Source organism: Talpa europaea, assembly GCF_964194135.1.
Source record: "Talpa europaea genome assembly, chromosome: 1".
NCBI lineage: Eukaryota > Metazoa > Chordata > Mammalia > Eulipotyphla > Talpidae > Talpa > Talpa europaea.
Genome location: NC_140073.1, coordinates 46843474 through 46855102, shown reverse-complemented (window position 1 = coordinate 46855102; position 11629 = coordinate 46843474). Strand labels below are relative to the sequence as shown.

At 51.9% G+C, this 11629-nt stretch overlaps 1 protein-coding gene across 3 annotated transcripts in view; it reads left to right on the top strand.

Moving 5' to 3' along the window:
• Positions 1-1227: 1227 nt before the first annotated feature.
• CHRDL2 (chordin like 2) overlaps positions 1228-11629 on the top strand; it is a gene marked incomplete at both ends in the record, with an annotated part of 32490 nt that continues 22088 nt past the window's right edge. For all 3 annotated transcript variants that reach the window (XM_084245349.1, XM_084245351.1, XM_084245350.1), the window contains one exon: positions 1228-1309. In XM_084245349.1, the coding sequence (XP_084101475.1) occupies positions 1228-1309 (82 nt within the window). The remainder of the gene's footprint in view (positions 1310-11629) is intronic.

Here is an 11629-nt window from a genome sequence, read left to right as displayed (position 1 = left end):
AGAGGCAAGGAGAGGTGCTGCTGTGGTAGTGGGAGGAACGGGGAGAAGAAGACTTCCAGAGGAAGGACCAGCTGCACTGGATTTCAATCTGGCCATGGCGCCTGTGAGTACAGAGAGCAACTAGTAAGGGCACAGTAGGCACCTGGGATGAGGACCCTTCTTTCCGAGATTTCAGCACTTTGCAGTTATTTCATTTCATCTTTGAAACCACTGGGGGAAATATTAAAGACATTAAGCGCCCCACTTTAGTGACAGAGGAACAGACTCTGAGGAGGCACGGGAGACCACAGACAGAATTCAGGGTGGCAAGTGTCCTGATTTCACCCAGAGGCAGAATTCTCTGCAGGGTCCCCAGGACGGCTTCCCCTCTCCACCCTGACCTCTCCACCTTAAGACGCGCGGAGGCCTCGCCGGTGCAGTCCGGGCGTCGCGGGGAGTCAGGGGTTAAACCCATGGCCCGGGTGGCCTTCCCCCTCCCCAGCCCCCTCGCCTCCTCGCGGCGCCGGGCTGGGGCTGCCGTCCGGGAGACCGGCGCGAGAGAGGAGGGGGAAAGTGGGCCTGTTTCTCGGGTGGCCAATCCACCGAGCCCGCGGTGCCCCAGAGGAGGCGCCAGCGTCAGGCCAGCGCCAGGCCGGGGCTGCCGCTTCCCGCGGCAAAGTACAAATGCGCCCGAGCGCGGCGCCTGGCGCCCTTGGCGAGCACAGCCGGCTCGCGCCCCGCCAGCCCCCGCGGCCGCCGCGCCGTCGCCGCCGCCGGGCCCGCCGCCCCTCCCGGCCCCGGGACCCCGCGGCTCGACCCTGAGCCCCCCGAGCGGGGAGCGCCGGCCGCGTCCAGCCCGCGCGCCCGCAGCAGCGCCCGAGTCCCGCGCGCCCCGCCGGCCCCGCGCGCCCCGGGAGCCGGTCCTCGCGCGCTCTCCTCGCGCACCCCGGGAGCCCGTCCTCGCGCGCTCTCCTCGCGCACCCTCGCACCTCCGCGCCCTTCCCCGCGTCCCTCCCGCGGACCTTCCCGCGCCCCCCGCCTCCCTCACCCCGCCTCCGGGTCTTCTGGGCACCTTTCCCTTATTCTCTTATTATCACCTTCTGCTCGACCCTTCCAGCCGACCCTCCAGGGCCGCGGCAGCCCACCAGGGGCTGGTTGCTGGTCCGAGCCCCCGGCTTCGCTCCTGCTCTCTCTTCCCCGACTCCCCTCCCGGCTCGCGCTCCCTCGGCCTGGCCCGGGGAAGGAAGGATGGTGCCCGAGGTCAGGGTCCTCTCCTCCTTGCTGGGACTCGCGCTGCTGTGGTTCCCCTTGGACTCCCACGCTCGAGCCCGTAAGTAAAGGGAGGGACAGAGATGGACAGACGAGGGATGCGAACCCCGAAAATGTGTGGGAAAGTGCCAGAACTTGGGGCCCCGGACGGGTTTGAGTGCCGTCCGTCGGCACCTGCGCGGAGAGGTGGAGACTCCTCTGTGGAGCTCTACGGGCCCGCGAGTCTGGAAACTGCTGGGAACTTGGCAAAATTCAGCCTCACGGGGGCTGCTGCCAGGGACCCGAGGGTGGTAGGACTGGGGCAGGGGAGAGAGGACGAGGGGCTGTGTTTGGGGGGTACAGATGGGGTAGCGGGCTTGATTATTTCCTAGAGAGTCTGTTTTGTTTGGCTGCAAGGGTGAGGTGCAGCCGAAAAGGTTGCTGCACTGCAGGAGAGTGGGTGCAAGAAAGAAGAGCTCCCTGCATGGCCTTCCCATCCTTTTATCACGGTTAATCCTCACAGAATTCTCACGAGGTGGGTATGTATCCTTCACATTTCACAAACGAGATAGCACAGGCTGAGAAAAGAAAGTTGCTCCAGTTTACAGAGGCGGGTGCCGCCCAGAGCCAGAACTCTCCAATGGGAAAGGCTGTTAGCAGAGGGTGGGAGGCAGTGACAGAGAGCAGGGTCTTCCGGACCCCAGGCCCCCTGAATCTGAATAGTGGCTGCTGGGAGGGAGGCTGGAGGACACTCTCTGAGCCTCAGATTCCTAATGTAGAAAATGGGAGTAGAGAATTACATTAGAGAAAACCTGTAAAGCAACTGGTACCAGTAACTAGCTTGTCCGTGGTAGGGTCTTAAAGGACAAAAAAAAAAAAAAAAAAAAAGACGAAGAAGAAAGAAGGTCCTTAATTCATATTTTTCCACTTAGACACAGTGTAACCTTAAGCAGTTTGTGGAATTTCTTTGAACCTCAGTTTCCCCACTGGCCCCACAATAGGCTCTGGACAGCTTCCCCCTCCCCTGCTAATCTCTCAGGATGCTGTGAGGATGGAAAACAGAATCAGAGTCTCTTGAGGAGAGAGAGGGAGCTTAGTTTAAACTCTGAAATGACATGCTAAGGAGACTGAGGCCCAGGAGGGGCAGGGGCTCGCTGCAGGTTCCATAGGCAGAGCCTGGGAGGCAGACTTGAGTTTCCCAGCTCCCACCCTGGTGCACATTTCTTCTCCACAGCCCAGCACCCCATCTCTGCCTTTCTTTTTTGTATGACCGTCTGGAGCCAGCGCTGCTGCATTTTGTTTCACCCTGTCTCTGCTGGTGAGGACAGACACTTCTGGCTGTCTCGGGGCTGCCAGCAGCATCGTGCAGCTCAAGGAAATCCTCAGCACCAAATAGTGAAGCTGAGTAATGGAAGGAGCTCAATTTGGGGTTCAAGTCTTGGCTCTGCCTCTGAATAGCTGTGTAACTTTTCTGAAGTTACAACTTCTGTATGCCTCAATTTCTTCATCTAGCTGAGCCACATATTCAACTGGAACCCAGAGGATTCTTGGGAGGATGAAAGGAGGTGACAGTGTTAAAGTGTCCATTGCAGGACCTACTGCCAGTGACTGTCTCCTCCCCTTCCTTGAGCCCTGGAGGTTTCCTCCTAAAAAGTACCTGCTGTTCCTTCAAAGAAACTTGGGACAGGGTGTCCTCCTGCCTGCTTCCCTGCCACGTGGCACCTCCTCCTTAGCTCTTAAGGTTTTCCTTCAGCTATCATTGCCCTTGGTACATCTGTGAAAGAGGACGTAGGTTCAGATTATCCCGCAGGGTTGTTCATGTCCTGCCCATATCCCTTCTCTTTGCCTGCCATATCTTGTCAGCTCATCAACACCTTACTTAGGTCACACCCCTTCCAGAAAGCTCTCCTTGGCCACCTGATCCACGCTGATCTCCTCTCTTCTGTGCCTCCATTGATCTTCGGGGCCAGATCTCTCTGGATCCTGCTGCTGTTGTCTCACCTACACTTGGAGCAGACTTGTTTAGTTAAAATGAGGTTCACTGGCATTCAGGGGGGTGTGCTAATATTCTGGGATGTCAGAGCTCGAAGAGCCTTTGAGAACCACCTGCTTCTCCCCCTCATGTACCTATCCTTATAGTTTAACTAAAGCCCAGAAAGAGAAAGACTTGTCAAGGGGACATAGCAGATTTATTAAGAGAGAAGGAGACCTGAATCCTAGTCTCTGATTTCGAAAACTTATTGGTTGTGGAAATTGATACAAATCACTTCTCTTCTCTGGCCTTCATCTTGTCTAGTGCTGACAGTCTATGAATCTGGCAACAATTCTATAGTCATTTCCACTGTCCAGTTTGAAGCCTCTTATGAAGTTCCTTATCTTAGTTTAAGTGACATCTCAGACTTGTTGTTGGTAAGAGGTCTCCTGATAGCATTTTAGGTGATTTCAGAAGTGGTGCCAACAGCTGCAGATTCTCTGGTCTGTGTTGTCTGTGTGGCTGGTGGCGCAGCCCTGTCACCAATGCCAAGGGCCTGTAAGCTCACATGGCAGCTTGTTCCTCATTTAGAGGACCAGGCATTCAAACAGAGGTTATTCTATCCTTACCTCTGCTTCCTGCCACAGTGTTCCCTCCTCCCAGCTCAGGTGAAATCTCAACTGCAGCCACAGACTGAGGTCTGAACTGTAAACTCTCACCACGGATGAACCCCAATTCCACCCCCTGGGCCAGGTCACCAACTGTCTGGCCCCAGCCCCAGGTTGACTCACATACATGGCTCACTTCGGGCACTCATCCCGCAGGGGAACAAGATCCTGCCTTGTGTCTTGACTCCCCCTCCAGTGCTCTTCCGTGCACTAACTCCTCTCCTTTGTACACTTCCCTTATGGATTCCCCCCTTTCCTGTAAAGTTTCCAGCACACTTTTGCTTTTTCTTCTTTCCCTTCATCCAGTTCTGCTTTCAGGCAAGAGTCAGTTACCATGTGAAACTGTTGCTCCCTTTGCTCTCTCTCCTAAGTCTCTGGGCATTACAGGAATCGATGCTTTTGTTCCCAGGTGACAGATCCCAGACTCCAGAAACAAAGGGGGGCAGGAAAGGAGCTGTGTGTATGATGTGCTACGAAGGGCAAACTTGGATCCAGAGCTCCTGCCCTGGATCTGCCACCCATTCCGACTGTGACGTTGGGCAAGTTGCCTTGATCTGACCCTCATTTTTCCCAACTGTAAAGGGTGATTGTTTGTTTCAAACAGATAATGACTGAGGACCATTTCTAACTTTTAGACATCCCAGGATTCCAAAACTCTGAGAGCCAAAGATGGTGTTGCCTTGATTCTGAGTCCACTGTGACCTTTGGAAAAGGAAATTGGGAGACTGTGGGTTTACAGCCTGGTGTCCTCTTTGCCAGGGAGGACTGTCTAGATGGACAGACCTTTAGACACCGGGCCTGGGGCAGTGGATAGAGAGGGACACCTGTTAGTGGGCCCCTGTGCTGCTGTTCAGCTTAGTCATATCCCCATCCACCCGTGAAGATGTACGTGGTGGGCCTGGGGTATGGAGGGCATCCAAATGGACATCTGACTTGGGGCTCCAGGCTGGTCCTTCTCTGGGTCTCTGTCCAGGTGCTTCTGCACCTCCTCTCTCCCACCAGTAGAGGTCTCTGCCTCACTCACTCCCTTGCAGGCTGCTGAGCAGAGCCCAGCAACAGCTGCACAGTTGCTCCAGCTGTTGCACCTGTTCCAGGACTGGCCTCTCAAGTTCCCCCAGTCACAGGTCACAGTGCTGGGCACTGGGAGAGGGATCTTTAATCCCTTGGACTTTCAAAGAAAAGGACTGGCATGAGATCAGTGTCCCGAGGAGATGGAGTGTTGAGATCACTTCAGGCGTACCCCGGCCTCTAGACAGAACCCCATCCCAGAGAAGGTTGTTCCACAATCTTCTTATGCTCCCATTCTTGTAAGCAGAATTCTTTCTCATGTATCGCCTAAATCCTTTTGTTTGTAATTTACAGCCGTTTCTTCTTGCTGACCCTTAGGGAAAGGGTATTCCTATAAACACCCTCCTCCGATCTAGGACTGCCATTAGAGTTTGTGCTAGCACAAATCAGTGACCTCAGACACTCCCAACCCCTCTTGGGGAGTTAATTTCTATATCTGTAAAATAGCGGATTGGATGGCATCTCTCAGTCCCTAACTTTCTGTGTAGGTCCAAAGCAGAGCACAGTGTAAACAGTTTCATCTCTGCCCCTTGGGCCTTCAGGTAACAAACAGAACTGCTTCCACTGGTCTGACTGGTCTCTTCTTTGAGGGCCTCTATGCCCTGAACATCTGCATGGCCAGATAAGGGGAGTCAGAGAGCCAGACCCTGTCCCTGGTCACACAGCTCAGCCACTGAGGAGCTGAGGTTTTCACTTCTGATTCCCTTAAGAGTTATCCCCCATTGGGTGCCAGCACCCAGAGCAGAGCTTATGTCTCATAGGGGATCAAGTTTGTTTGTGTGAAAAGGGAACTATAAATAAATAAAGTGTGACTGTGTGGGTGTGAGGGAAGAGATGTAAATGTTCTCACATTCCTGTGCAGCCTGCTTCACTCAGGATCTCTGAATTCCTGCAGGCTGGGGCAGAGCAGCCACAGCTCCAGGGTGCTCCCCTCACACCCCAGCCCCTCCAAGGGCCATTTTCATGCCCCCTTACAGATTGCCCTGCAGTCTGGAAGCTTCTTTCTGGTTATCTTTTCTGCTTCCAATTTGAAGAATTCCTAGCCACACTACCTACTCCTAACTGATCCCCTCGGAGACCTTTATCACAGCACAGGCATTTCAAGGCAGACTGGGATGACCTTGGGTCCCAGACTGGGATGACCTTGGGTGGGAGAGTTCAGAAACCTTGACAAATGCGTGAAAGTGATGGGATTGCTCATCCCCTTACCTGCCCAGGCGGCTGACCATTTTTTTTTTTTAGATTTATTACTTATGCATATAAGACCTGGGGTACAGGCCAGAGGTGTGGGGGCTGAGAGGATTCACCAGAGACAGAGTGGGGAGCAGAACAGGCAGATCTACTGAAATGCACTGCTGAGGGGAGCAGCAGGCGAGACAGGAGAGGTCTGCTGTACCATGTGGGTCACCTCCCTGGCCGGGGATCAAACTCATGCTGCAGTGGGTGCTGATAGCTTCACAGTGCTGTGCTTAACCCTTGCACCACCAGGGAGGCCCTCCTGACCATTTTGTACATGGTATTCAGTTTGGTAGATGCTGTGGGAGTTTAGAGGGCGAGGAGCTAAAAAGGGGGAGTGGGGAAAGACTAATTCCTGCTAGGTGGCAAGGGGTAAGAAAACATGATGCCTTTGGCACAATAAACATTACTAACTGTTAACATCATTAGCTACATATGATTATCATAACATGTCATATTCTCTTTTTGATAAAGAGGTTTCCAAGGCTAAAGACCATCAATCAGCTCCTCTTACAGAAACCTCTTCTCTCTGTGGACTCTATTCTTCCCTCATGCATTTATTGACCAAGAACCTGCTCTTTTAGGCTCTTCACAGAGCTGTGGGGGTTGAAACATTAATCAGATCTGGCCCTTAGTCTCAGGAAGCCCATTGTTTAGTGAGAAAGGAAACCCCGCTTAATATGTGCTTCTAACCCAATATGATGAGAGCAGTTACAAGGGCTGGACACAGTTCTGTGGGAACCTCATGGAGGGACCAGCCAGAGGCCTGGAAGATTGGGGGTATGGGGGGGGAGTGCTTCCCAGAGAAGGCAGCATCTACACAAGTTTTTGAGGAATGAGGAGGAGTCGGTCAAACTGGAGATGAGGAACCACGTTCCAGGGGGAAGGAACCATCCGTGCAAGGGCACAGAAGTGTGAAGTTGCCTGCTAGGCTGGTGGAAGCCTAAAAATTAACAAGAGAAGAGGCTGAAAACAAAGCCGCCATGGAGGGGCGTGCTGGAAAAGCAGGTGGATGTCAGCTCGTGACAGACTGAGGATGACTTGATAACACGTGGAGTCTGTCTGGTAAACATTGCTGCCCTGAATTCACATTAGGTCAGCTGAGTCCAGTCACTTTGAGTCATATCAAGCTAGGTGAGAGGCTTTGGCCGTGGCCTGTCCAACTGGAGGCTTCCCTCAGGGAGGGAACATCCCTGTACACCGCCACTGTGCCTTTGCAGGAAGGTCCCTGCCTGGGAGGCCCTTCCTGTGGGTCCTTCAGGACCCAACTGAGGCCTCTTCTCAGGAACACTTTCCTTGAAGACTCTGTGTACAAGACGGGTTCTCATCTACCTGCCTTCTTGATTAGACCATAACTGCCTGGAGGGTGGGGACTGTGCTTATTTAGTCATGGGCCAGGCCCATGGACCTGCATAAAACACAATCAGTGAGTGACTAGCAGGAAGTCGTATTACTATTACTAATACTAATGACATATAGCTAATGATATTAACATTTTTCTAAAGATTTATTGATTTATGCATACAAGAGCTGGGGTACAAGCCAAAGATGTGGGGGGGGTGGTGAGAGGACTCACCAGAGACAGAGTGGGGTACAGAACAGACAGACTGAAATACACTGCTGAGGGGAGCAGCGGGCGAGGCAGGAGAGGTCTATCTCCCTGGCCGGGGATCGAACTCGTGCTGCAGTGGTTGCGGATAACTTCATAGGTTGCGTCTTAACCTCTTGCGCCACCAGGGAGACCCATGATATTAACATTTATCTCTTGTACTAAGGACCTCATGTTTGCTTATTTGCTTAGACTGGAAACCTCACTGCCATCCTGGATGGCTCCTTCACCCTCTTGACCCTCTCCATACATATCCAGTCGGTCCCAAAGACAGTTCGCTATACCTACTATGTGTCCTACAAATCTGTACTTTTGCGTGGGGGTTCTTCTGTCTTCATCCAGGCCAGCAAGATCTCAGAACACATGACCACCGTGGCCTCCCCTGCTGTCTGTGCCTCCAGTCTCCATCCCAGTGCTACAGTGATGATTCAAAAACAAACCTGATCACAAACATGCCCAGTTTTAAACTATTCCAAGACTTTCCTTTACCCTCAGGACCCTCAAGGTCCTTGGCAGCCTCTGCCTCTCTTCAGTCTGATCTCCTGCCTTGTCCCTGCCATGTCATTCGCCTCCCATTCGGTCCTCCCACCTCTCTGTCCACTGTCATCTCTGTGGCCCTGCCCAGGCCTGTGTAGGCACCGAGGTGGTGGAGGGAGAGTCTGTCTTGTGAGTGGGGCTAGGAGACTGCAGGAAGCCACAGGATGAGGACTGGGGATAGAAAGGTTTTCTGGGAGCTTTGACCCCAGTGAAGTAGCATTGTGTCCATGTCTGATCGGTGCCCAGGGGCCACCCACAGAAATCTGGGGGTAAAAGCAATGTCCTGAGAAACAGACTGTTAAGGAATTTCAGGGTCAGTGCCCAGATCTGCTCTTAGGTTTGTTTTCTAACCTACTATTTTACTGAGTCTCTACTATGCCTCAGGCTCTAGCACATATTTTATCTAATTTATTTCTACCATAACCTCGAGAGGTAGAGATTTTTGTAATCTTTTTGCAGATGTGGAAACTGAGGCTGGAATGGTTTGGTGGCTTGTCTTAAACTCAATCCAAAATGAACCCTAGACTATCTGGCTCCTAAGGCAGGGTCTTTGGGCTACATACACTCATCCACTGAGTGAGATTTTTGAGGCTATGAAACCAGTTCACTTCAGTCCTTCTCTGTCTCTCTGAGGCTTGAAACAGGGCCGGTTGTCCTGCCAGTTGTCCTGGAGCACTGCCTCCAAGAATGTCTTTTCCCTGGGTTAGACATCACAGCCAGAGCCTATTGACTTGGAAAAATTCTGAAGAGAAGGTTCACTTGCCCCTTGAGCTGGGGAGAGAGATGTGGGCATGGGTGGGCAGGCTGAGATATGGTGGTGGCATGGGGTGGGGGGAGGAGCAGGGCAGGCCCAGGCTAGGCCAGGACTGGGAAGGCCACAGAGGACCGAAGGAGTAGATGGGAAGGGTGGGACAGGTTGTTCCTTCTCCATGTCACTCAGGATTGGCCCCACGGGTTCCCTGAACCTTATCCTAACCCACCTTGGAGCCCCCAAGAGCTTAGGGTATATGGACCCATCAACACATCTTAGTGATATCATGGAAACTCGAAATACTTAAATCTTAGAACCACAACATCATTTAATTCTAGAAACTTCATGTTCTGATAAAATACAGATTCTTGAAAATATGGAGTTCTCAAATCTTGAATATTAACAATTTGGAATCTTGTCTGTCGAGGTTGGGCTGTAAAAAAAACAAAAAAGAAAAACTTGGAACCTTGGAGGCTTAGACCTTTGAAATCACGGATTCATAAATTGCACAGAAGCCCCTTAGATATCATTGTCCATCCCTCCCCTTATTTTGCAGGTGGGAAACTGAGGCTCAGGGAAGGTTAATCTTCCTCAAGCTTCCACGGTGGGCTTATCGTACCGAAGAGCTAGAGCTCCTTATGTGAGGACTGGGGTTAGTGCTAGGACTGCGGGGCCCAGAGGAGGTTGGGTAACCCCTCCACCCTCTGGGATTTGAACAGCCTTTGGTGCTCACCTCCCTCAAGAAGGAGCTCCAGGCAATTCCACCTTTCCTGTGCCTTTCACCTTGGAGGGTGTGACAGGGTGGGGCTCATCCCCTCATGGGGATGAGGGGTGGTTTCCAGACCCCTCACATTCTCAGCCTCTGCCTATTAGTGGGGGGCAGGGGCCTCCACATTTGGGCATCAGCTTAGACATTGTCTCTGTCTTCATGCTCTGAGAGGCAGGGAGTACAGTTGGCACAGAGGACAGACTATGGGGTTGCCCCAAGGAAGGTGGGACAGCATTTCTTTAGCAACAAGGCTGAGGCCTAAGGCTAGGGTGATGTTGCAATCGCCCTCTCCCTGGTGGGGGAAGGGGACTGAGAAAGAAAGACATTATTCAATCCTTGGAGAGTTGGGCTGACTCCAGCAAGCACCCCAGCTGGGTTTGTCCTGCCCTCTCTGCCAGCAGAAGCTGACAGATAAACACAGCTCATTTGATATAGGCCAGCCGGGGCCTAGCTGAGAGCTGCTGTCTCATCCCCCCTCTTTACTTGGGGGCATCTGGGCAGGGAAATAATATTCCTACCATCACCAGAGACCACTAAGGCAAAGCTCTGAGAGCATCAAGACTGCAGTCTCAAATCCTTGTTCTGGGGAGCCTTTTAGAGGGAGGAAGAGCAGGAAGGTGAATTCCAGCTTCTTCCAAAGGAAACTTTCTGAAGGTCAAGGATGGCCCATGAGCTACTCTTCCCTAGAGGTGTGCACATGGGGGCTGCGTCCCAGCCCACCGTAGCACCTGAGGGAATCCCTGCATTGGTGTCTGCTCACCCTTCTAGAGCACTCCTTCCTGCCCTCTATCAGTCTCTGAGGCTGAAAGTTTGAGAAGAATGACTCAGAAAGTGTGAGATTCCAGAAAATCATCTTCTAGATTCTAGAACAATAGGGGACTAGGAGAGGAAAAAATAAGGAATGGGGGATGGTGGCTGTTTGGGCAGAGAGAAGGACCCTACAGGCCCTGGGAGGTGAGCTAACTCAAAGGAGCTGCTTGGAGCCTGGAGTCCTGAGTTTGAATCACTAGCCCAAGACCTTAGATACATCACTTGGTCTCTATGATCCTCATTTTCTTGTAGTTATACTATATAATAATCCCAGCCACCCTGCAAGGCACACATTATCATCCATCCTGCAAATGAGTATTATCATCTGCTGGAAATAAATGATCATGTCCATCTGCAGCAGGGTGACTATTTGCATAATTATCACTATAGCTATCAACTAGTGTCAGGAATTGGGCTAAGCAAGCCCTTTGTAAGTATTATCTAATTTAATTCTCAAAACAATAATGTTAATGAAATAATTAAGTAATGAGTGAAAAGGGCTCGGCCCAGAGAAGATAATCAATAAATTTTGGTTCTTTTCTCTGTATTTTAATCTCATTTCGTCCAGTAACCTTTGTGCTAGCCTCCCAGTTCCCCCCTAAAAGAGATCGGGTTATTCTTTAGGTGATGCAGAATTTTCCTACAGAATTGATAGCATTCCTTCTGGTCCTGTGGGTCACCAGGTAGCTGTGTGGAGAGGATCAACAGGGACAGGGCAGGAGGGGGAGTAGGAGGGAGCCAGGCAGGATCTGGAAACCTGGCCAGGTCTAGGTGGCAAGCAGGTAAGAAGTGAGGGCAGAAGTGTTCTTGAGAGTGACAAGGCTGGGTGCCTGATTGTCCAAGAGCCTTGAATGAGAGGTGGAGGTTTCAGGAAAGCATGAAGGCAGGAGAGCGTATCTAAACCACCTAAGGAAAGAAATGACTGCACTCATTCTTGGATGCTTCATCTACATATTGACCACACTAAACAGATCACAAAAAA